Raw genomic sequence first — 21,241 nt, 5'->3', positions numbered from 1 at the left:
CAATTTTATTAATTTCTCCTTTGATATTTAGGATTTCTGTATAATTTGGTATTTAACTGAGGATTCTTAATTGGTTCTTTTTTCTAGAATTTTTTTAGTTGCATGTCCAATTCATTGATCTCTTTCTATAATTTATCCCTGTATGCATTTAGAGATATAAATTTTCCCCTAAGAACTGCTTTGACTGCATCCTGTAAGTTTGGTATCTTGTCTCATTAGTGTCATTCTCATGGATGAAATTATTAATTGTTTCTGTGATTTGTTGTTTGGCCCACTTTTAGTCTATCTTTCCATGACCCTTTGTTAAATGTAATTTTTATGGCATCATGATCTGAGAAAGATTCATATAATGTTTCTGCTTTTCTGCATTTTATTGTGAGGTTTTTGTGCTCTAATACATAGTCAGTTTTTATAGGTGTCATGGATTGCTGAAGAAAAAAATATATATTTTTCCTATCTACATTAAAAATTTTTTTCAGACATGCCTCATATCTTAAGTTTGCCAAGATTTTGTTCACCTTCTTCATTTCTTGTTCTTTTTGTGGTTTGATTTATCTTATTCTGAGAGAGGGAGCTTGAGGTCCCCTAATACTACTGCTTTCACTACCTGTTTCTCCCTTTAACTCACTTCTCTAAGAATTGGATGCTATACCACTTGGTGCATGCATATTTTGTATTGATATTACTTCATTGTCTATAGTGCCTTTTCCAAGATGTCATTTCCTTCCTTTAATTAGGTCTATTTTTGCTTTGCTTTCTCTGAGATAAGGATTGCTACTCCTGCTTTCTTTTTTAATTCAGCTGAAGAACAATATATTCTATGTGAGCCTTTTACCTTTACTCCCTGTGCATCTCTGCTTCAGATGTGTTTCTTTTAGGATTCTGGTTTTTAAGTCCACTCTGATCTCAGCCTTCATTTCATAGGAGAGTTTAATCAGCTTCACAGTTATAATTACTGATTACTTTTTTACCCTATCCCTCCTCACTAGTATTTTGCTTTTGCCCTCACTTCTGTCAGTCTACCCCCTTTTCTTTCTCCTTTCCCCTTCTACTTCCTTGTGGGGTGAGATAATAGTCTAAACCAAATTGGTAATGTATGGGATTTTCTCTTTGAGCCAAATCTATTGAGAATAAGATTTACTTAATGCTCACACCCTTCCTTCTTTCCCTCTACTAGGAATTTACCCTCTTCTGGCCCCCTTCCTAGAATCCTTTTTTTCCATAGCTTATTTATTTTATACTTTATATCCACACTCTCTAAGTAGTTACCTCTTTCAACTTATCCTAATAGGAATACAATTCTCCAGAGTTACAAGTATCATCACATTATAATCAATTTATACCCAAACTCTTAAGTATGCTTCTTTAAACTGACCTAATAGAAATACATTTAAGAGTTAAGAAATATTATCCTCCCATGTAGGTATGTAAATAGTTTATAATCTTATTGAGTAATATTTTTTCATTTCATTTATCATTTTATGCATTTCCTGAGTTGAATTTTCAGTTTAGTTTTGGTCTTTTTATCAGGCAAGTTTGAAAGTACCTATTTTATTGAAAATCCATCTTTTCCTCTGAAAGAATATGCTGAATTTTGCAAGGTAGTTGATTTTTGATTGTTATCCAAACTCCTTTGTCCTTTAATGTTGAAGCTGTTCAGTCCTGCATAATACTTACTGTGACTCCTTGGTATTTGGTTCATTTTATCTGCTTATAATATTTTCTTTAGCTGATAATTCTGAAATTTGACTACAATATTCCTTGGAGTTTTTATTTTGGGATATCTTTCTGGAGGTGACTTTCAAGGACTACTTTATCCTCTTGTTCTAGGATATTAAGGCAGTTTTCCTTGACAATTTCCTAAAAGATAATATCTAGACTTTTTTTTTTGATTGAGGCTTTCAGATAGACCAATAATTAGGAAAAATGACTGACCTAAAAAATAGATCCAGGAGAGATAATTTATGAATCATTGGCATTTTCTTATATTTTCCCAGACTTTTGGTTTTGTTTTCCACTTGCCTAGTTCTAATTTTCAAGATTTTTTTTCAATTAGTTTTTGTATCTCCTTTTCCAGATGGCCAATTCTGTTTTTAAAAGAGTTGCTTTTTGAATTCCATTTGCCCAATTTTACTTTTAAAGGTATTGTTTTCTTCAGTCAAATTATGTGCTTCTTGTTTCAGTTTTTCATATTCCAGTTATTCTTTCACAACTCATTTTTTCCCAATTTTTTTCTTCCTGTCTTCTTTGATTTTGCAAATCCTTTTTGCACTTCTTTAATAGGACTTTCTGGACTTGAGACCAATTCATAATCCCCTTTGAGGCTTCACATGCAGGCATTTTGTCACTGCTTTCTTCGTCTGAAATGATGTGTTTTGATCTTTCCTGTCAATATAGTAGCATTCAATGGTAAGGGATCTTTTCACTTTTTTCATCATGGTTTTTTTTCATTTATTTTTATTAAAGATATTATTTGAGTTTTACAGTTCCCCCCCATCTTACTTCCCCCCCCCCCCCCACTGAAAGCTATCTGTCAGTCTTTACTTTGTTTCCATGTTGTACATTGATCCAAATTCAGTGTGATGAGAGAGAAATCATATGCTTAAGGAAGAGACAAAAAGTCTAAGGAAAAAACAAGATCCAACAATAAGTTATCTTTTTTTTTCTAAGTTAAAGGGAATAGTCCTTGAACTTTGTTCAAACTCCATGGCTCTTTATCTGGATACAGATGGCACTCTCCTTTGCAGACAGCCCAAAATTGTTCCTTATTGTTGCACAGATGGAATGAGCAAGTCCTTCAAGGTTGAACATCACTCACCCCCATGTTGCTGTTAGGGTGTACAATGTTTTTCTGGTTCTGCTCATCTCACTCAGCATCAATTCATGCAAATCCCTCCAGGCTTCCCTGAAATCCCATCCCTCCTGGTTTCTAATAGAACAATAGTGTTCCATGACATACATATACCACAGTTTGCTAAGCCATTCCCCAATTGAAGGACATTTACTTGATTTCCAATTCTTTGCCACCACAAACAGGACCACTATAAATATTTTTGTACAAGTGATGTTTTTACCCTTTTTCATGATCTCTTCAGGGTATAGACCCCATAGTGGTATTGCTGGGCCAAAGGGTATGCTCATTTTTGTTGCCCTTTGGGCTTAGTTCCAAATTTCTCTCCAGAAAGGTTGGATGAGTTCACACCTCCACCAACGGTGTAATAATGTCCCAGATTTCCCACAGCCCTTCCAACAATGATCATTATCCTTCCTGGTCATATTGGCCAATCTGAGAGGTGTGAGGTGGTACCTCAGAGAAGCTTTAATTTGCAATTCTCTAATAATTAATGATTTAGAGCAGTTTTTCATATGGCTATGGATTGCTTTGATCTCATCCGTAAATTGCCTTTGCATATCCTTTGACCATTTGTTGATTGGGGAATGGCTTTTTGTTTTAAAAATATGACTCAGTTCTCTGTATATTTTAGAAATGAGTCCTTTGTCAGAATCATTAGGTGTCAAGATTGTTTACTACATTTCTTTTGATCTTGGTTACAGTGGTTTTATCTGTGCAAAAGCTTTTTAATTTAATGTAATCGAAATCATCTAATTGGTTTTTAGTGATGTTCTCCAACTGTTCCTTAGTCATAAACTGCTCCTTTTCCATAGATCTGGCAGGTAAACTAGTCCTTGATCTTCTAATTTGCTTATAGTATTTTTTATGTCCAAATCCTGTAACCATTTGTATTTTATCTTGGTAAAGGGTATTAGGTGTTGGTCTAATCTAAGTTTCTTCCATACTAACTTCCAATTTTCCCAGCAGTTTTTATCAGAGAGAGAGTTTTTATTCCAATAGCTGGACTCTTTGGGTTTATCAAACAGCAGATTACTATAATCATCTCCTGCTTTTGCACCTAGTCTATACCACTGGTCCACCACTCTATTTCTTAGCCAATACCAAACAGTTTTGATGACTGATGCTTTATAGTATAATTTTAGATCAGGTAGGGCTGTAAGATAACTGAGTGGCCCAGCAGACATATCCCTGGCCCTGGGGCCAAGAGGCCCCAAGCCCCCCTACCACTCCTTAGGCCCAGCATCCACCTGGCCCTATGGTCCCAGACAGGCCATCCAATCCCAGCCCCTTGCAAGAAGTAAAAAAGAAAATGTGTTATATCTGACCACTCTCCCCCCATGGTCCATGCTCTCCTCCATCACTCACATCCCCCTCTTCCCCCTGTCCCCCCCCTTCTTACTCCAGATGTCTATACCCCATTGTGTATATATGCTGTTTCCTCTCCTAGCCACCTCTGATGAGAGCGAAGATTCCCATATCCCCCTTGCCTTCCTCCCTTCCATATCATTGCAATAGCTCATTGTAATTAAAAAAAAACTTATTATATGAGATATCTTGGCCTATTCCCCCTCTCCTTTTTCTTTCTTCCATCACATTTCCCTTTTTTTTATTGACTCCATTTTTACACCATATTTTATCTTCGAATTCAGCTTTCTCCTGTGCTTTAACTATAAAAGTTCCCTCTACCTGCTCTGTTAACTGAGAAGGTTCATATGAGTATTATCAGTGTCATCTTTTCTATGCAGGAATACATGCAGTTCATCATCATTAAGTCCCTCATATTTTCCCCCTCTCCTTCAATCTCCATGCTTCACCTGAGTACTGTATCTAAAGATCAGATCTTCTATTCAGCTCTGGCCATTCCAACAGGAACATTTGAAATCCCCCTGGTTCATTGAAAGTCCATCTTTTTCCCTGGAAGAGGACATTCAGCCTTGCTGGGTAGTTGATTCTTGGTTGCATTCTAAGCTCTTTTGCCTTCCGGTATATTATATTCCAAGCCCTACGCGCTTCCAATGTAGTTGCTGCTAAGTCCTGTGTGATCCTGATTGTAGCTCCACGATATTTGAGCTGTGTCCTTCTGGCTGCTTATAATATTTTCTCTTTGACTTGGGAATCCTAGTGGCTATAATATTCCTAGGGGTTGGTTTTTTAGGATCTCTTTCTTAGGGGGATCGGTGGATTCTCTCCATTTCTATTTTGCCCTCTGCTTCTAGAATATCAGGGCAATTTTCCTGTAGTAATTCTTTGAAAATGATGTCAAGGCTCTTTTTCTGATCATGACTTTCAGGTATTCCAATAATTTTTATATTATCTTTCCTAAGTCTGTTTTCCATATCAGTTGTTTTTTCAATGAGATGTTTCACATTTTCTTCTAATTTTTCATTTTTTTGGTTTTGAAGTAATGAATCCTGGTTTCTTGTAAATTCATCAATCTCCCTGAGTTCCATTCTTTGTCTGAAGGATTTGTTCTCCTCAGAGAGTTTTCTTATCTCTTTTTCCATCAGGCCAATTTTGCTTTTTAAAGCATTCTTCTCCTCAATAATTTTTTGAACTGTTTTATCCATTTGACCTAAGCTGGTTTTTAGCATGCTATTTTCTAAAGCATTTTTTTTTATTTCCTTGACTAGACTGCTGACTTCATTTTCATGTTTTTCCTGCATCTCTCTCCTTTCTTTTTCCAGTTTTTCTTCTAACTCCCTCATTTGATTTTCAAAGTCTTTTTTCATCTCTGTCATAGCCTGAGCCCAATTTCTGTTTTTGTTGGAGTCTTTAGATGCAGGAGCTTGTGCTTCCTCATCTTCAGACTGAGTATTTTAATCCTTCTTGGGCTCACATGCAAAATATTTCTCAATGGTGTTCCTCTTGTTTCTCTGCTTGCTCATTTTCCCAGCCTGAGCCTGGTTTTGGGGTGCTTCCTGAGCTTTTGGGACACTCCCACAAGGGTCTCAGTGTGTGAGGCTCTGTCCTCCCTCCTGGTCTGTGAATGACCATAAGTGCCCCCCTCTGCCACGGGGCTGAGGTGGGGGTTGGCCCTGCTGTTCTATGGGGGGGCCTAGACTGCGATCAGGATCTGAATGTGTTCAGAGCCCCAGAGTCCTGTTCCAGGGGCAGAGGACAGAGCTCTGCAGTCTGTCTGTCTCTCTGTCTCTCTCTTCACTTCCTTCCTTAGGCTCAGCACTCATGCCCTGGGGGCTCCTGCTTACCAGCTCTGCCTGCTTCTGTTTCTTGGATCTGAGCTGTGGTGGCCATGCTGCTTGCTGTGTGCCCTGAGGGCTGGGCTTCATGTGCTCGCTCTGGCAGAGACCCCCCGCTATTCCCCCAATTTGTGCCCAGTGCTCCTCAGGGGGTAGCTCAGGAAACTCCCCCGCTGCTGTGAGGCCCGGTTCCTAACGCCCTGGGGCAGCCTCCAGGAGGCTGAACTTCTTTTACTCTGGCAGGCCACCCATCTGGCTGGCCACCCCTCCAACCCTGGGGAGCAGAGCCTTTCTGCTCTTTTCCAGGTTACCTTGAGTAGGAGAACTGCCTCCCTGGGTCTCTCTGGGTTCTGTCTCTCGGAAATTTAGTAAGAGTCCTTAGTTTTGAAGATTTATGAGAGAGTGCCTAAGACATGGTCTGCTCTTGTCACCATCTTGGCTCTGCCTCCCACTCATTTTTTAAAATGAGTTTATTCAGTTTCCAATTTGTTCTGGGTCTATATCTCCTTGGCCCAATATTACATATGACTTTTATTGCATTGTGATCTGAGAAAGATGTATTCATTATTTCTGCCTTTCTGTAGTTGATCATTGGGTTTTTATGTCCTAGTACATGGTCAATTTTTGTATAAGTTCCATGTACTGCAGAGAAAAAAGTATATTCCTTTCTATCCCCATTCAATTTCCTCCATAAGTCTATCATATCTAGTTTTTCTAACCTATTTACCTCCTTAACTTCTTTCTTGTTTTTTTTTTTATGATTTGATTTATCTAGATCTGATAGTGGGAGGTTGAGGTCTCCCACTAGTAGAGTTTTGCTGTCTATGTCTTCCTGTAGTTCTTTCACCTTCTCCTCTAAGAATTTGGGTGCTGTCCCACTGGGTGCATATACATATATATATATATATATATATATATATTCAATATTGAAATGACTTTATTGTTTATGGTACCTTTTAGATGGATAAAGTTTCCTTCCTTATCTCTTTTAAAGCTATCTATTTTTGTTGCTGCTTTGTCTGAGATAAGGATTGCTACCCCTGATTTTTTTACTTCAGCTGAAGCAAAATATATTTTGCTCCAACCTTTTTACCTTTACTCTATATGTATCTCTCTGCTTCAAATGAGTTTCTTCTAAGCAGCATATTGTAGGATTCTGGTTTTTAATCTACTCTGCTATTTGCTTCCATTTTAAGGGAGAGTTCATCCCATTCACATTCAAGGTTATGATTACTAATTCTTTATTGCCCTCCATGCTATCTTCCCTCTGTTTATATTTTCCCCCCTCCCCCCTTATCCATATTCCCCAGTGTTTTGTTTTTGAATACCACCCCCTTCAATGTGTTTGCCCTCCTGTATCACCCTTTCCCCTTTCTTTCCCCATTCCCTTTTTCCCTTTCCCTTTCCCTTTTCCTAAAGGTTATATATTTTATAAGTTAACTAAGTATGTGTAAGTTGACTTTAAGCCAAGTCTGATGAGAAGATTCAGGTGTTTCTCATCTCCTCCCTTCTTCCCCTCTATTACCATAGGTTTTTTGTACCTCTTAGTGTAATGAGATTTACCCCATTCAATGCCCTCCTCCTCCCATCTCTTTCCTGTCCCCCTTTTTAAGGAGGTAGTGTTTTTAGATCATTCTGTCTGAGTCATAGAAAATTCTGAGTATCTGTCACTTCTAGCTAAGTATGTTCTATCTAATAGAGTTAAAATTCTTGAGAGTTATTAGAGTATTTCTCCCAGTTGGGGTTAAATCCAGTTATATCCCATTAGATAGCAGTCTCATGTATAGATTCTTTGATCATGTTAAAAGTTGAACTCTGCTTTTGAGGCATAGAGGGTACTGTTTATGGTGGAAGGGCAGAAGTCTGGTCTCTGAATTTCTGCACTGGGGACTCAGGTGATGGCCCAATCCAGTCCTATCTGTTGCACTGATGTTCTGGGGCTCCAAGTATGCCTTCTGTACTGGGTCTGGTACTGGGGTCCTCGCTGAGGCCTGCTTGAGCTAAGACCAAGGTGCCTTGGTTACTGAATGTACTTTGTCTAAGTGCCTCTCACAGGCTTCCCAGTTCCTGAGCCTATGGTGGGCTGCACTCTTCTTTTTTGGTTTTATTTTTTGCTTTATTTATTTATTTATTTATTTATTTTTTTTGCACTTCTCTTTTACCCATATAAGACAAACCTTTCCTGAAGTCCCTCCAGGATATCTTGAGCTGAAGAGTTGTTTCATTTTTTCTTTTTGTGAGTTCTTCACTTTAGAGTCTGTTTGGAAGCCTCATTTAAAGTTGTTTCAGAGGGCAACTGGGAAAAGTTCCAGGAGCTTCTTAGCTTCTCTAGAACCATCTTGGCTATGCCTAGGAAGATATAGTTGATGATTTTCACCAGGGGAGAGGGAATGGCTTTAAGGTAACCTTTCTTAAATATATAATAATGGTTAAAGGGATAACTTTGTGTCACAGTAGAGATCTTTTGGGCCTCAAGTCAGTAATACCTATGTTCAAATGTAGCCTCAGACATTTGCTAGCTCTCCCTGTGGGTCCCTTAGTTTCTGTTTGCTTCAGTTTCCTCATCTGTAAAATTCCTCATCTGTAAAATGGTATTAATAACACTTGTGTTGCATTGTTGTCGCATAATAAGCGCTATATAAATATTAGCAATTATTACTGTTAAAGTGAAACCTGAAACCTATACATTCACATTCTCCAGCAATACCAAAACTTTTTTTTAACACTTTCTTACACTTTTCTTTCATCTTAACAAGTGTTCATAGGATTTAGAAATGGAAGCTGCCTTAGAGATTATCAAATCCATCGTCTCATTTTCAGAGGAAGCAGATGAAAACATATTGAACTGATATATTGAAAGTCAATTTAAAATTTTCTACTGGAGGAAAAAATAGACATTTAACTTTTATTCATTTTCTTTATCAAAACAGAAATTATGTATCAGTTGAGGATTTCCAGAATTGTCATATATTAGGATTTGTATTTCTGTGGTTTCTGAACCAATGAAAAGAAAATGGGAAGAAAAATTGAAAAAGATTGGAGAAAGAGCATCCCAGTATGAAAGGAGACCACTGGTCTCAGTCTATAGGCCCCGGCTGTCACAGCCAGAGGACCCGTCGTCTATATGGAAACTGTTTCATCGCCAAGCTCAAGCTTTTAACTTTGTCAGAACCTGCAAAGAGGTAAGATGACTTCTCTTGGTCTTTGTTTTTAAAATGTTTTATTACTTGAGTGTTTGTGTGGTTTTTACTGAACCTTTGGTGTCGCCTAGGTTATATCAGGAATATCACAACATGATCTAGCTTGAAAATATTATGCAGGTACTGCCTAATAACTTGCTTTGCATTTACTATATGAAAACAATTGTAGTAACTGATATCTAGTCAGTGTAAGTACCCGAATATCTAAAGTTGAAGTTTGCTTGGGTGCCACTGATAAAGAGCTGTCTGCCCTGATATTGAAGGTTTCTCATGCCCAAAGACCCCTAGAGAAGTCTCATCCTCTTAGGGTCACATCATTAACTGAAGTAGCCAAGAGTTTGGAAAAGTAGGGAGGTTTCTGTTGGGGTTGGGGTGTCCTGGGGTGCCTGGGCCCTTATACTCCATTGACAGTCTGAATATACCAGCTCTTCTGAAAGAGAAAAACAGTCCCCTCTCTTTGATCAGTTAGTTAGATCCAGTAAGAACCTCTGCTGCCTCAGATGAGATCAAGTGAAGTGATGCTGGTAAAGTGCTTAGCAGAGTCCCTGACACCTAGTGGGTGCTACATGAATGCTTATTCCCTTCCCTTCCCTTCCCCCCTTCTCTTAGTCATGGGATCAAGTCATCCACTAACTCAACATTATGTATGTAGCTTCTTGGATGTAATATCAAAGATGATGCAGGGACTAGGGTATGCAGGCTCTTAAAATTTTACTGTGACAATTCATGAATAACCCTTCTGGCCAGTGTAAGAAAGATCCTCTCCTCTCCTGAAGAGGGAAGGCCTACTGCCTTCTCTTTAAACCTCTTGGATTGGCAATCTTCTGGAAAGCCTATTCTCTAACAATTCTCTGGCAAGGTGTTCCTTTTTCCAGATTGAAGTTCTTCAAGCTCTGTTTCCTTAATATTTCAGGCCCTATAAGAAGAGGAGAAAGATTCTGATCATCTGTGTTTTCCAATTGTGTCTATACTCTTAAGAAACAGAAAAGGTTTTAAGTGTAATGGACTTACTCAATGTAGCCATAATCCTCACCCTCAGCCCCATCATTGCCTCCCACTAAACAAGCATCCTGGTTTATTTAGGCTTCATTTTGGCCTGAACAGAGACTTGGATTATTTGGACCCCGATTCTCTGTTTTACCCTAATGTAACTTTGTAGGGAGATTTGTCGTTGGGTCATTATGTCACTCTTCTTCACTGGGTCCCATATTTTCTCTGCCTCCCATTATCAGGGGAAGATAGATATTGAAGGGGAATGATGATGAGGAAGATATTTATATAATCTGTGCTAATTTACACAATGTATAATAAGATGAGTTGACATAATTTTATAGATTGAAAAACAGAAAAATTTGAACTAGCCTTTGTCAAATTGACCAATGCTAATAAAATGGCAAAGCCCAGATTTGAATACAAGTTCAAGTGGTCTTTTTCATGTTTTTTTTTTTAATCAGTAAGTATTTATTAAACTCTAGGAGTCATTTAGGCAACAAGTCAAGTCAATGATCATTGATTAAGCACTTATCATATGCCAGGTACTGTTTTTAGCCTAGGGATAAATACAAAGAATGAGAGTTCCCTTCTCTTATTCTACAATATCTTGCTGTGCCCTCCACAGTAAACTTAAAAGTAACTGGCACAATTTGACTTTTACAGCATCCTTTTGTATCAAGAATTTACTTAGCAAAGAAGCCATGAGGGGAAGTTTCAAGCCAAAAAAAAAGAAAAATATGGTGGTGAGAATGGAGCTATATATATATTTTTTTAATAATATGAAATTAAATTATTAATTAGCATTTTAACCAGCATTTTAGAGACAGAAATTATAAACAGCCACTTTCAAAATACACTGCATTTGGGGCAGCTAGGTGGCGTAGTGGATAAAGCACCGGCCCTGGAGTCAGGAGTACCTGGGTTCAAATCCGGTCTCAGACACTTAAGAATTACCTAGCTGTGTGGCCTTGCCTTGCAAAAAAAAAAAACCTAAAAAAAATTTAAAAATACACTGCATTGTTTAAAAATATTTTCTTTTAATAAATATCTTTTATATATAATTTACATATGCAATTTCATCCCAATTAAAGTCTCTAAAAAATATTGAATTAGGAAAAATATTCCATTTTGAGCTATAAAAAGTCAAGATTATCAAAGGAACTAATGAAAAAATTTAAAGGAAGGTTGAGCAAGACCAGATCTTAAACTACATAAAGTTTAATCAGTTATTATGAAAACTATCTGGTACTGGTTAAGAAATAGAAAGGTCAAATGTTAATATAGAGTAGACATAAATTTTATAGCAGACTTGTATTTGACAAGTGTAAAGACTTAAGTTTGGGGGATAAGAATTAATTATTTCATCTAAATTTTGGGGAAAACTGGAAAATAGTTTTAAAACAGTTAAGTAGAGGTGGAGCCAAGATGGTTATGTGAAGGCAGCATCTCCAGAGCACTCAGATTCCCCAACCCGCCCCCCAATACAAAGGATGGCTCTAGCCAAAATTTAGCGGGGCAGAACCCACAGAAAGACTGAGTGATACATTTTCCCAGTCTAAGATAACTTAGAAGGTGTGCTTCACCAGGACCTGGGGTTGGGGAAAAAGCCGCGCCCAGCCCAGCCCAGATAACACAGGCAACAGCTTGAGGGGGCAGGGAGAGAACTCTGCTGCACCTGATGAGCAGGGCTGCAGAACCTGCAGAGAATCAGGAGAAAGCAGCCTGTCCCCCCAGAGAGGTAAGGGAAGTCTGCAGAGATTTCTCTGTGCTTCCTCAGGGTAGGACTCTGCTGTTTGCCTACACTCATACTTTGCCCTTTGGGCTTCCATACAAAGATAGCTGGGTCCTACCTTATAGCTCCAGGGCAGAGGGAAGTACTGGGCCATCTACATATCAAAGCACAGGCTAGAGAGCATAAGACCTTACAGGAATAAAGGTCCCAGTAGGGTGTTCCCCCCCCAAAAAAAACCCCAATCCCAAAGCCTTGGAAGTGTTGTAAATTAGTCTTGGGTTGAGTAAATGAGTAAACAACAGAAAAAGGATCTAACCATAGAAAATTACTTTAGTCCCATGGAAGATCAAAACACATACTCAGATGATGACAAAATCGAAGCTTCCATATCCAAAACCTTCAAGAGAAATAGAAAATGGGCTCAGACTATGGATGAGCTCAAAAAAGACTTTGAGAAGCAGTTAAGGGAGGTAGAGGAAAAATTGGGAGGAGAAATGAGAGAGATGGAGAAAAATCATGAAAATCAAATCAAAATCTTGGTGAAAGAAATACAAAAACATACTGAAGAAAATATGTTGATAACTAGTTTAGGCCTAATGGAAAAAGCAAAACAAAACACCTTAAGAAGCCGAATTGGCCAGCTGGAAAAGGAGATAAAAAGATCTCTCTGAAGAAAATAACTCCTTCAAATGCAAAATGGCATTAAAGGAAGCTGATGACTTAGCAAGAAATCAGGAAGAAATAAAACTTCCAAAAAAGCCAAAAATTAGAAGAAAATGTGAAATATCTCATTGGAAAAACAACCAACCTCAAAAACAGATCCAGAAGAAAAATTTAAAAATTATTAGGCTACCTGAAAGTCACCACCAGGAAAAGAACCTAGATTTCATTTTTCAAGAAATAATACAGCAAAATTGCCCTGAGATCCTAGAAGCAGAGGGTAAAAGAGAAAATTCTGAAAGCCAGAAACAAGACAATTCAGCTACCGAGGCTCCATAGTCAGGATTACACAGGATCTGGCAGCATCTACATTAAGGGCTCGTAGGGATTGGAATATGATATTCTGGAAGGCAAAAGATCTTGGTTTACAACTGAGAATCAGCTACCCAGCAAAAATGAATGGATGGATTTTCAATGAAACAGGGTACTTTCAAACTTTCTTATCAAGACCACCAGAACTGAACAAAAAGTTTGATCTCCAACTACAGGATGCTGGTGAACCATAGAGAGAGTGGAAGAGAGGAATTAACTGTGAGGAACTTGATGATGCTGAACTGTTTGTATTCCTGCATGGGAAGAAGATATTGATAACTCATATGAACTTTCTCATAAGAGCAGTTTAGAAGGAGCATATATAGACAGGACATAAGGAGTGGAATATAATGGTATGGCATGGTAAAGGGCTGGAGTCAATGGGCAATGGGGGAAAGTACTGGGAGGAAGGAAAAGGAGATGAAGAAGAAGCTGAGAGATTTCACGTAAGAGTCAAGAAAAAGCTTTTTCCATGAAGGGGAGGGGTGGGGAAGGCAAGGGGGAATGAGTGAGCCTTCATGCTCATCAGAAATGACACACACACACACACACACACACACACACACACAAACATATAGGGTGAGGAAATCTATCTTGCCCTGGAGAAGGATGGGAGGAAAGGGATGGGATGAGGGGGAATTGGGGGAGAGAAGGGGGAATAGGTGATAGAAAAGAGGGAAGATCGAGGGAGAGGGGACTCAGATGCAACATACTTTTGGACAGGGCCAGGATGAAAGGAGAGAGAATAGAACAAATGAGAATGGGGAGGGATAGAGTGGAGGCACAGCTAGTAATAGCAACTGACGCGAAAAATATTGAAGCAACTTCTCTGATGGACTTATGATAAAGAAAGCAACTCACTTCAGAGACAGAGCCATTGAAATCTGAACACAGACTGAATTACATTTTTTTTCCTCTCTCTAATCTTGAGGTTTCTCATCCTCTGGGGGGGGGGGGTTATGTTTACTCTTATAACATTCAATTTACATCAATGTATGGTATGGAAACAACATAGAGACTGTCAGACAGCCTTCTGTGGGGGGAGAATTGTAGAATTCAGTCTTGCAAAAAATGATGGGTACATATTACTATTGTATATAATTGGAAAACAATGTTAAAATGTTTAAAAAAAACAGTTAAGTAGAACCAATAACAGATGCACAGGATACTTTATATCTCCCACTCAAACTTCTGTTTTTTTAAAAAAAAAATGAACAGAAAGCACCACCCTGTTGCAGAAAAGAAAAAAGGAAAAGAAAGAAAATTCCTGTCACTGGCTGTGTACAAGAATTAAATACTTCTCTGACCCTTGTAATTCATCTTGCCTCTGTCATGGGGAACCTGCTTCTTCCTTGGCTCTCTGAAATCCTGTGGTGTCATTGCATTGATTTGTTAGAAACACACTTGACACAATTAAGTGTCGGCAGTTTATTGCAGCAAGAACTTGAAGAAATCCTATAATTCTGGCCATAAGCAGGCTCAGTTCCTCCCCAGGGATTGGTTCAAGAGCACTGGTACAGAAATGAGAAGGCTTTTATGGGATTATGATACAATTTCTTTAGTCCCTCCCTCCCAAGAGTTAGATTGATTTAACTCTCTTCCAGGTTACACCTTGCTAATAACCTTTCTTTAACATTCCTTTCTCCTCTTCATGCATCCCATGTTATGTAAGTGAAGCATAATTTTACAAGGGGTGTGTAAAGATAGATGTATAAAACTTAAATAAGCAGATGCAGTTCTTAGGTCATTGCTAAATTAGGTCTAGTTACCCCTTTATTCTGCCCCCCCACACACACACACCTTTTTTGCTATCTTTGTTCATTCTTTTCTAAGTACAAGCTTAACTTCTTTATTTGACATTGTTTATTTAATCTTGATTAAATGACTCTCCAAGCAGTTAGGGAAAAGTTAACTCTTTCATCACCCTGACCTTGTCTCAGTCATGAATAGATGATTCTCACCAGACAGTTGTGGGAACTCAACCTATTCATTGCTTTCAATGATCCCTGACCTTGTCTGACTCATGATAAGGTGTAGGTTTGGAAACAACTTTTTATTGCTTACAAATTGGAGTTCTGACAGCTTGATCACTGTATTGTTAGCCTGGTTCTTTTCATTTTATCATGAGTTTGTAAAAGTTCTTGAAAATGTTTGTAATATGAAGTGTTATAATATGAATTGTTCTCATTCTGCTCCTTTCCTCTCTGTTTCTATTTATATACAAACCCAAATATAGGGTCCATTCTGTAATAATTAGGAAGAAGAGAAGTAATAGAAACATAAGGCTACTCCTATGGGGAAATGATTGGTTAGCTGGAGGAGGGGAACTCAAGAGAACTGAAGAAAAAAGAAAATGAAAATTCTGCCAGAGGACCAACTCAGGAACTCCTATCAAAACAAACAAACTCCTATTAGGGAACTAGAATTTCACTGATCCACAATGTATATCTACTTTGAGATTCTAACAACTCTGCCTCCCTTCCCCCAAGGAGAGAGCACCACAGCTGTTCTGTTTATACTAGTCAACTGTTTTTATCTTCCTGAAAATGGTTTCAGAGATTAGCTAAACAAAAAAAAAAAAATAGCTGATCTGTAAACAATCGTATACATGATTATAGACTACCAAGTGGTCAAACTAAGACACTTAACTTTGATATAAGAAATCCTAAAGATTGTTTTTTTCTTGATAAATACAGTTCCAAATTTATAGAGAAAAATTACTGATGATTGATAACATGAATTTTTAGCCAAAACAGTGAATAATTTGCAAGTTAGCTTTCAGGAGTTTAAAAAAGAATTATATGAACACTTTGGTGTGTTATTTTTGTCTTTATAAAGGAAGTACATGTATTTGCTTTGGAACATAAAGTGGGTGATGGACAACGTGTATACCTTGTAACAACTTATTCTCAACTTTGGTTTTACTATAAGTCCCGGTAAGTATCCTATGAAAACTTTATACATGGGCCCAAATTCATGTATTTCTTTTTCCTTTCTTTGTAAGATTAATATAATCAGAATTGTATTTCATAATTGTGATTTACAGCTACTTTAGAAATCTAATTCTGAAGCAAGAATCATTTTAAATGATCCTTTATAAATTTTTTTGTCAGATATTAGAAAAAAATTCAATTATATGACTTAGGCTCATGGAATGACCCTTTCACAGAAAAATATTTTAAAAAATTTATCATGTAGCAAATTTATACCATTGAACAAAGATTGTTCACTTACATATTATAGAATGTGAAAATCTTCAATGTGATCCATAAATGTGTTTTAATTGTTAATTTTATCAAAAATCTTGTAATAATTGCATTTATTTAATTTTAACAAAGCACTTCAAAAACACTATCTGATATTTCCACTCTGTGAAATGGATAATACAAATTATTGCTTCAATACTCCCCAAAACCCCTAAGTTTTAGTAAAAGTTTAAGTAGTCCTACTGGCCCAGCTGGCAATTCTTCCACTCTGTGGCCAAAAAAAAAATTTAAGCACCTGATGATGGCTTCTTTGAACATCTCCTTTTAGCCTTGAAGATCTTAGCAAATCTGGTCTATGGCTGAGCCTGTCTGAGAACACCTTCCCATATTGGTAGATATGTCTGAGAAAGTGGTAACTCCCTTTCCCAAATTCCAGTCATCCCAAATCTTACCAGGCTTGACCTGAGAAAAAGCTCAGATCATCATGACAGTTCTAGAAAGTGAAGGATCAAACTAGGTCTTAGGGTTGAAAAAGACAAATGTTGTCTTCATTTTATAGATTGGACAACTGAGACTTAAATGATTTGTCAAAGGGAAAAAGTCTACAGTGAACTGCAGATCCAGTACCTTTTTACATTATATTGTTGGCTACACTGGGGTACCTAGATGGCTCCATGGATTGATTGCCAGGCCTGAAGTCAGGAAGATTCAGCTCTCTGACATCAAATCTGGCCTCAGACACTTGTAGCTTATGATCCTTGGCAGACCACTTAATCCTGTTTGCCGAAATTCCTCATCTGTCAAATGAGGTGGAGAAGGAAATAGTAAATCACACCACTATCTTTGTCAAAGAAAACCCCAAATAGGTTCATGGAGAGTTGAATGACCAAACAGCAATCATCTAATTTGTTTATTAGTAATAGGCAGAATACAATTTAGCAACTGGTCTGCACAAAAGTAACTATGACCTGAAATAGAAATTTGAATTTTTTACCTCAGGAAGAATCTCATGCACTGCTATGAAGTTATTCCTGAAAATGCTGTTTGCAAACTTTATTTTGATTTGGAGTTTAGTAAACCTGCCAATCCAGGAGCAGATGGAAAAGAAATGGTTGCACTATTAATTGAGGTAACAGCCTAGCAGTAGACCTAAATTATTCTTAATGTATTGAATTATATTCCATTCTTATTCAAAAGAAATTTATGCAATTTATGACATGTATAAACTGCTTATTTGCTCTTTTTCTTCCTCCTGTCACCAACCTTTTGACTTTTCCCTCTTTGATTTCCATCTTGGACCACACAATCAATCAACAGAATGGCAGGTTGGGTAAGATGTCATCTAGTATATTTAAATTTGTTTTATTTTAAACTTAATCATTGATAAAAATGGATAACCAAGCAAACAAAATAAGGAGGAAAATTTTCTATAAAATGATTCTTTAACATTTACCAAGGTAGAGCTAAAGAAATTAACAAATGAGCTGTAAATACTTTTGGTCATTGGGTTTCTTTTTAAGTCCCTATGAAGTTCTGTTAAGTTTGACTTTAATTCTTCCCATTTTAAAAGGGGCTGTAATGTATGTATAACTCCTTAATAAAGGAAAGGAGATCACAGATTTAAAGTTGTAAGTGACCAAGAATTAATTATTCCAGTCCACCTCCCTCTGAGGCACTGAAAGGTGAAACGATTAGGAAGAAGTTCTCTGACTCTTCAGTCAATTAGCAAGTTTTTATGAAGAGTTTATTCTGGGTCAGGTGCTGGGATTTAGACAAAGCTGAAACAGTTGCTCCCATTGAGCAGTTGATATTCTCTTAAGAGAAACAACTTACACACATAAGAGTAGATGCAAAGTAGGTACAAGGCAATTTTGCAAGGGAGGAGCTAGAAGACAAGGATCAGGGAAAGCCTCACACAGGAGGTGGTATTGGAAAGAAATTATAAGAAATTAGGCATTCCAAGAAAAAGGTGTAGAAAGAGAGCACCTAGGGGTGGCTAGGTGGCACAGTGAATAGAGTACTGGTCTTGGAGTCAAGAGGCCCTGGGTTCAAATGTGACCTCAGACACCTAATAATTACCTAGCTGTGTGGCCTTGGGCAAACCACTTAACCCCATTGCCTTGAAAAAAATCTAAAAAAAAAAAAGAAAGCACCTGGACATTGGGGACAACCTGTGAAGATGTAGAGACAACAGGTTGAATGTCAGATGCAAAGAACAGTTAAAAGACTGGTTTAGCTAGACCATAGATTTCTTGAAGGGGAATAATATATAAGACTTGAAAGATAAATGTGAGTCAGCTGGTGAAGAACTTTAAATACTGAACTGAGGAGTTTGTATTGAATCCTAGAAATAATAGAGGTCTTCTAGAGTTATTTTGAACTCTGTATTTGTTCTGGAGGAATATCACTTTGACAACTGTGTGGAGCATCAATTGGAGAAGAAGGGGCCTTTGAAGCAAGCTGAGAGATGATGAATGCCTGAACTGGAGAGATACTCCTTAGATTTAGAGAAGGAGACAGATGCAAGAATTCTAAGAATAGACAGGACTGGACAAATGTTTGGATATGTGGAATGAGAAGTTAAGGATGACATTAAAAATTAAAGCCTGAGTGAAGGAAAGAATATCTCAATAAACAGTGGAAGAGGAATAGATTTTTGAGAAAAGCTCCATTTTGGATATTGTGAGTTTGGTATTACATTACATACTCTGAAATATCCAGTAGGCATTTGGTGATGGTGAAACTGAATCTGAGCAAAGCCATTATGCTTCTGGTAATCATTTGCATAAAGATGATAATTTGAATCCATGAGAACCAGGGATGTGAAATGACAGAGTGTATATACATATATATATGTATATGTATATGTATATATATATATATATAGATATAGAGAGAGAGAGAGAGAGAGAGAGGAGAAAAGGTCCCAAGATAGAATTAAGGGATGAAATGTGCCTGATGATTTAGCAACGAAAACTAAGAAGGAGCAGTAAAATAGGAGAAAGGATCAAAAGAGGGAAATGTCACAAGAGAGTCCAAGAGGAGAAGGTGTTCAACAGTATCAGATGATACAGAGAAATTGAGAACTAAGAAAAGACTTTTGTTTGAAGAGATCACTGGTAGCTTCCAAGAGTAGTTTCAGTTAAATGATAAAATAATCTAGATTGTAAGGGGTTTATCAGAATGAGAAGAGAGGAAATAGAGGCAACAAATATAAACAACTTTTTAAGGCAGTATGGAATATAAACAGAGAGATATAGAATGATGGCTAGCAGGGACTAATAGAAACTAGTGAGGATTTTTTAAAGATGAGGGAGACTTTGGAATATTTTTAGAAAGCAGAGAAGGAACCAGCTGAAAAGGAGAGGTTAAAGAGTAGAGTAAAAGGGTGGGTGGGGGGGGACAGAGACAGACAGACAGACAGACAATCTATTAAAGATAAGAGGGAAAGGGATTAAAAGTCTATATAGAAAGGTTGACCAAAGGGTTTCCTCTTCATCAGAGACTGGAATAAAGAAGGAGACACTAGGGATGTTGTAAAGAGATAGAAAGGGAGAAGAGGGAGCTCTTGACTAAAGGTCATGATTTTTCTTAGTCAAAGTATAATGTACAAGCCCCTTGGGTGAGAGGGTAAAAGGACCTGAGAAGAGGAGAGGAGATTTGGAACAGTTGTGTTAAGTGGACTAGAGAAGTTATTAGGGAGATTATCCAGATACTTTGTTGAAATGAGGATCTAGTGAGCACAGTTGTGTGACTTCTTGCAGCTGTATTTTGAAGCAATTGCTTAATAAGAGGAAAGGCAGTTGTTGATGAGATTAATTCAGAATTGGAATGGGCTCTTGTAAACACTTGTTTGACATGAAGAAGTCTACTGGGCAAAAAAGTTTAGAAATCTGTTTCCCTTTCATAGTTTCATCATAAATAATAAGCCCCATAAAGCATTTTTAGATTATTATTATTATCCTAAAGGTAGTATAGCAATTGCAAAACAGATATATGGGGTGGCTGTTGTCTTCTCTGTCATATGAAGTTAATAACATCTGATCTTTTCTATTCTTTCACACTTGTTCTCTCTTTGATATGCCTTAAAAATTAATCTCTTGATTTTTTTTTTAAAACATGCTGATGTTTTTCTTCTCTGTGTGTTTGGTCAGATTTATCCATTCTTTCTGACTGAGTGCCATTTCCATTTTCTCATATCAAGTTCTGAAGTGGTTCTGAGTTCTTTGTCATCAATGAGTAAAATAGATTGCTATTCACAAATGTTGGCAAACCTGCCTTGATTTTTTTGGTATGCTTTTTCCTTAATGTTGTCTCCTTCATTCATGTTTACATGCCCTTAAGATGATCTGTCTTAGCTGGGTCTCACATCAAGCTTTCTGTAGATTGTCTTCCTCTTTACTGCTTTTCTAGGTTTTATAAGATTCTTTAGTTCATAATCTGCTGACATTCTCCTCCATGATGAAGAGAATGCAGAAGTCCCCTATTCTAAGCCAGTGTTGCTCTTGGCTGTCCCATTTTTTAGCTTGAGTCAGAAGTCCCAAGTAAGCAACTTCAAATTCTTTTGACTTCATTTTTGTGATTATTTGCTTTGCTTAACTTATGTGGGAACTAGTGGTAGAATAAATGTTTCTATTCATTTTATAGTAGATTTAGAGATGAAAGGGAATTTAAAGTTCATCTTATTTAACCCCTCATTTTAGATTTAAGGAAACTAAGACCGGGGAGATTTGACTCATTCAGAGTCACAGAGGAAATTGATAGAACCAGGATTTAAACCGATTTTCCCTGACTCTAAATCATGCAATCTTTCTACTATCCCACCCTGCCTCCAAATTATCCCAGAAATAACAACTGGTATAAAATGACTTGGATTGGAGGTGTTTTTAATGGCATGATGTGTCGACACTTAAAATGAATCTTAATTTCAATGGTTTTATGATTTCATTGATTTATGATTTCATCTAGGTATGACCCTCATAAATAACCCTTTCATATTTCTCATTGTGTGTACATGTAAAATATGT

General features: G+C 37.4%; 1 protein-coding gene across 7 annotated transcripts in view; it reads left to right on the top strand.

Moving 5' to 3' along the window:
- Positions 1 to 21,241, top strand: part of PRIMPOL (primase and DNA directed polymerase) — a 38,388-nt gene that overhangs the window by 2,359 nt on the left and 14,788 nt on the right. For 6 of the 7 annotated variants that reach the window (XM_074228875.1, XM_074228876.1, XM_074228872.1 and 3 more), the window contains exons 2-4: positions 8,982 to 9,233; positions 15,847 to 15,944; positions 17,214 to 17,343. In XM_074228875.1, the coding sequence (XP_074084976.1) occupies positions 9,054 to 9,233; positions 15,847 to 15,944; positions 17,214 to 17,343 (408 nt within the window). In that variant the 5' untranslated portion in view covers positions 8,982 to 9,053. Of the gene's footprint in view, positions 1 to 8,981; positions 9,234 to 15,846; positions 15,945 to 17,213; positions 17,344 to 21,241 lie in introns of those variants that run through there. The other variant, XM_074228878.1, reaches the window with a different exon arrangement.

This window comes from Macrotis lagotis, chromosome 3 (assembly GCF_037893015.1).
Source record: "Macrotis lagotis isolate mMagLag1 chromosome 3, bilby.v1.9.chrom.fasta, whole genome shotgun sequence".
In the NCBI taxonomy this organism is placed as follows: Eukaryota; Metazoa; Chordata; class Mammalia; order Peramelemorphia; family Peramelidae; genus Macrotis; species Macrotis lagotis.
Note: the sequence above shows the minus strand (reverse complement) of the source record. Positions and strands in the feature narration are given on the sequence as shown.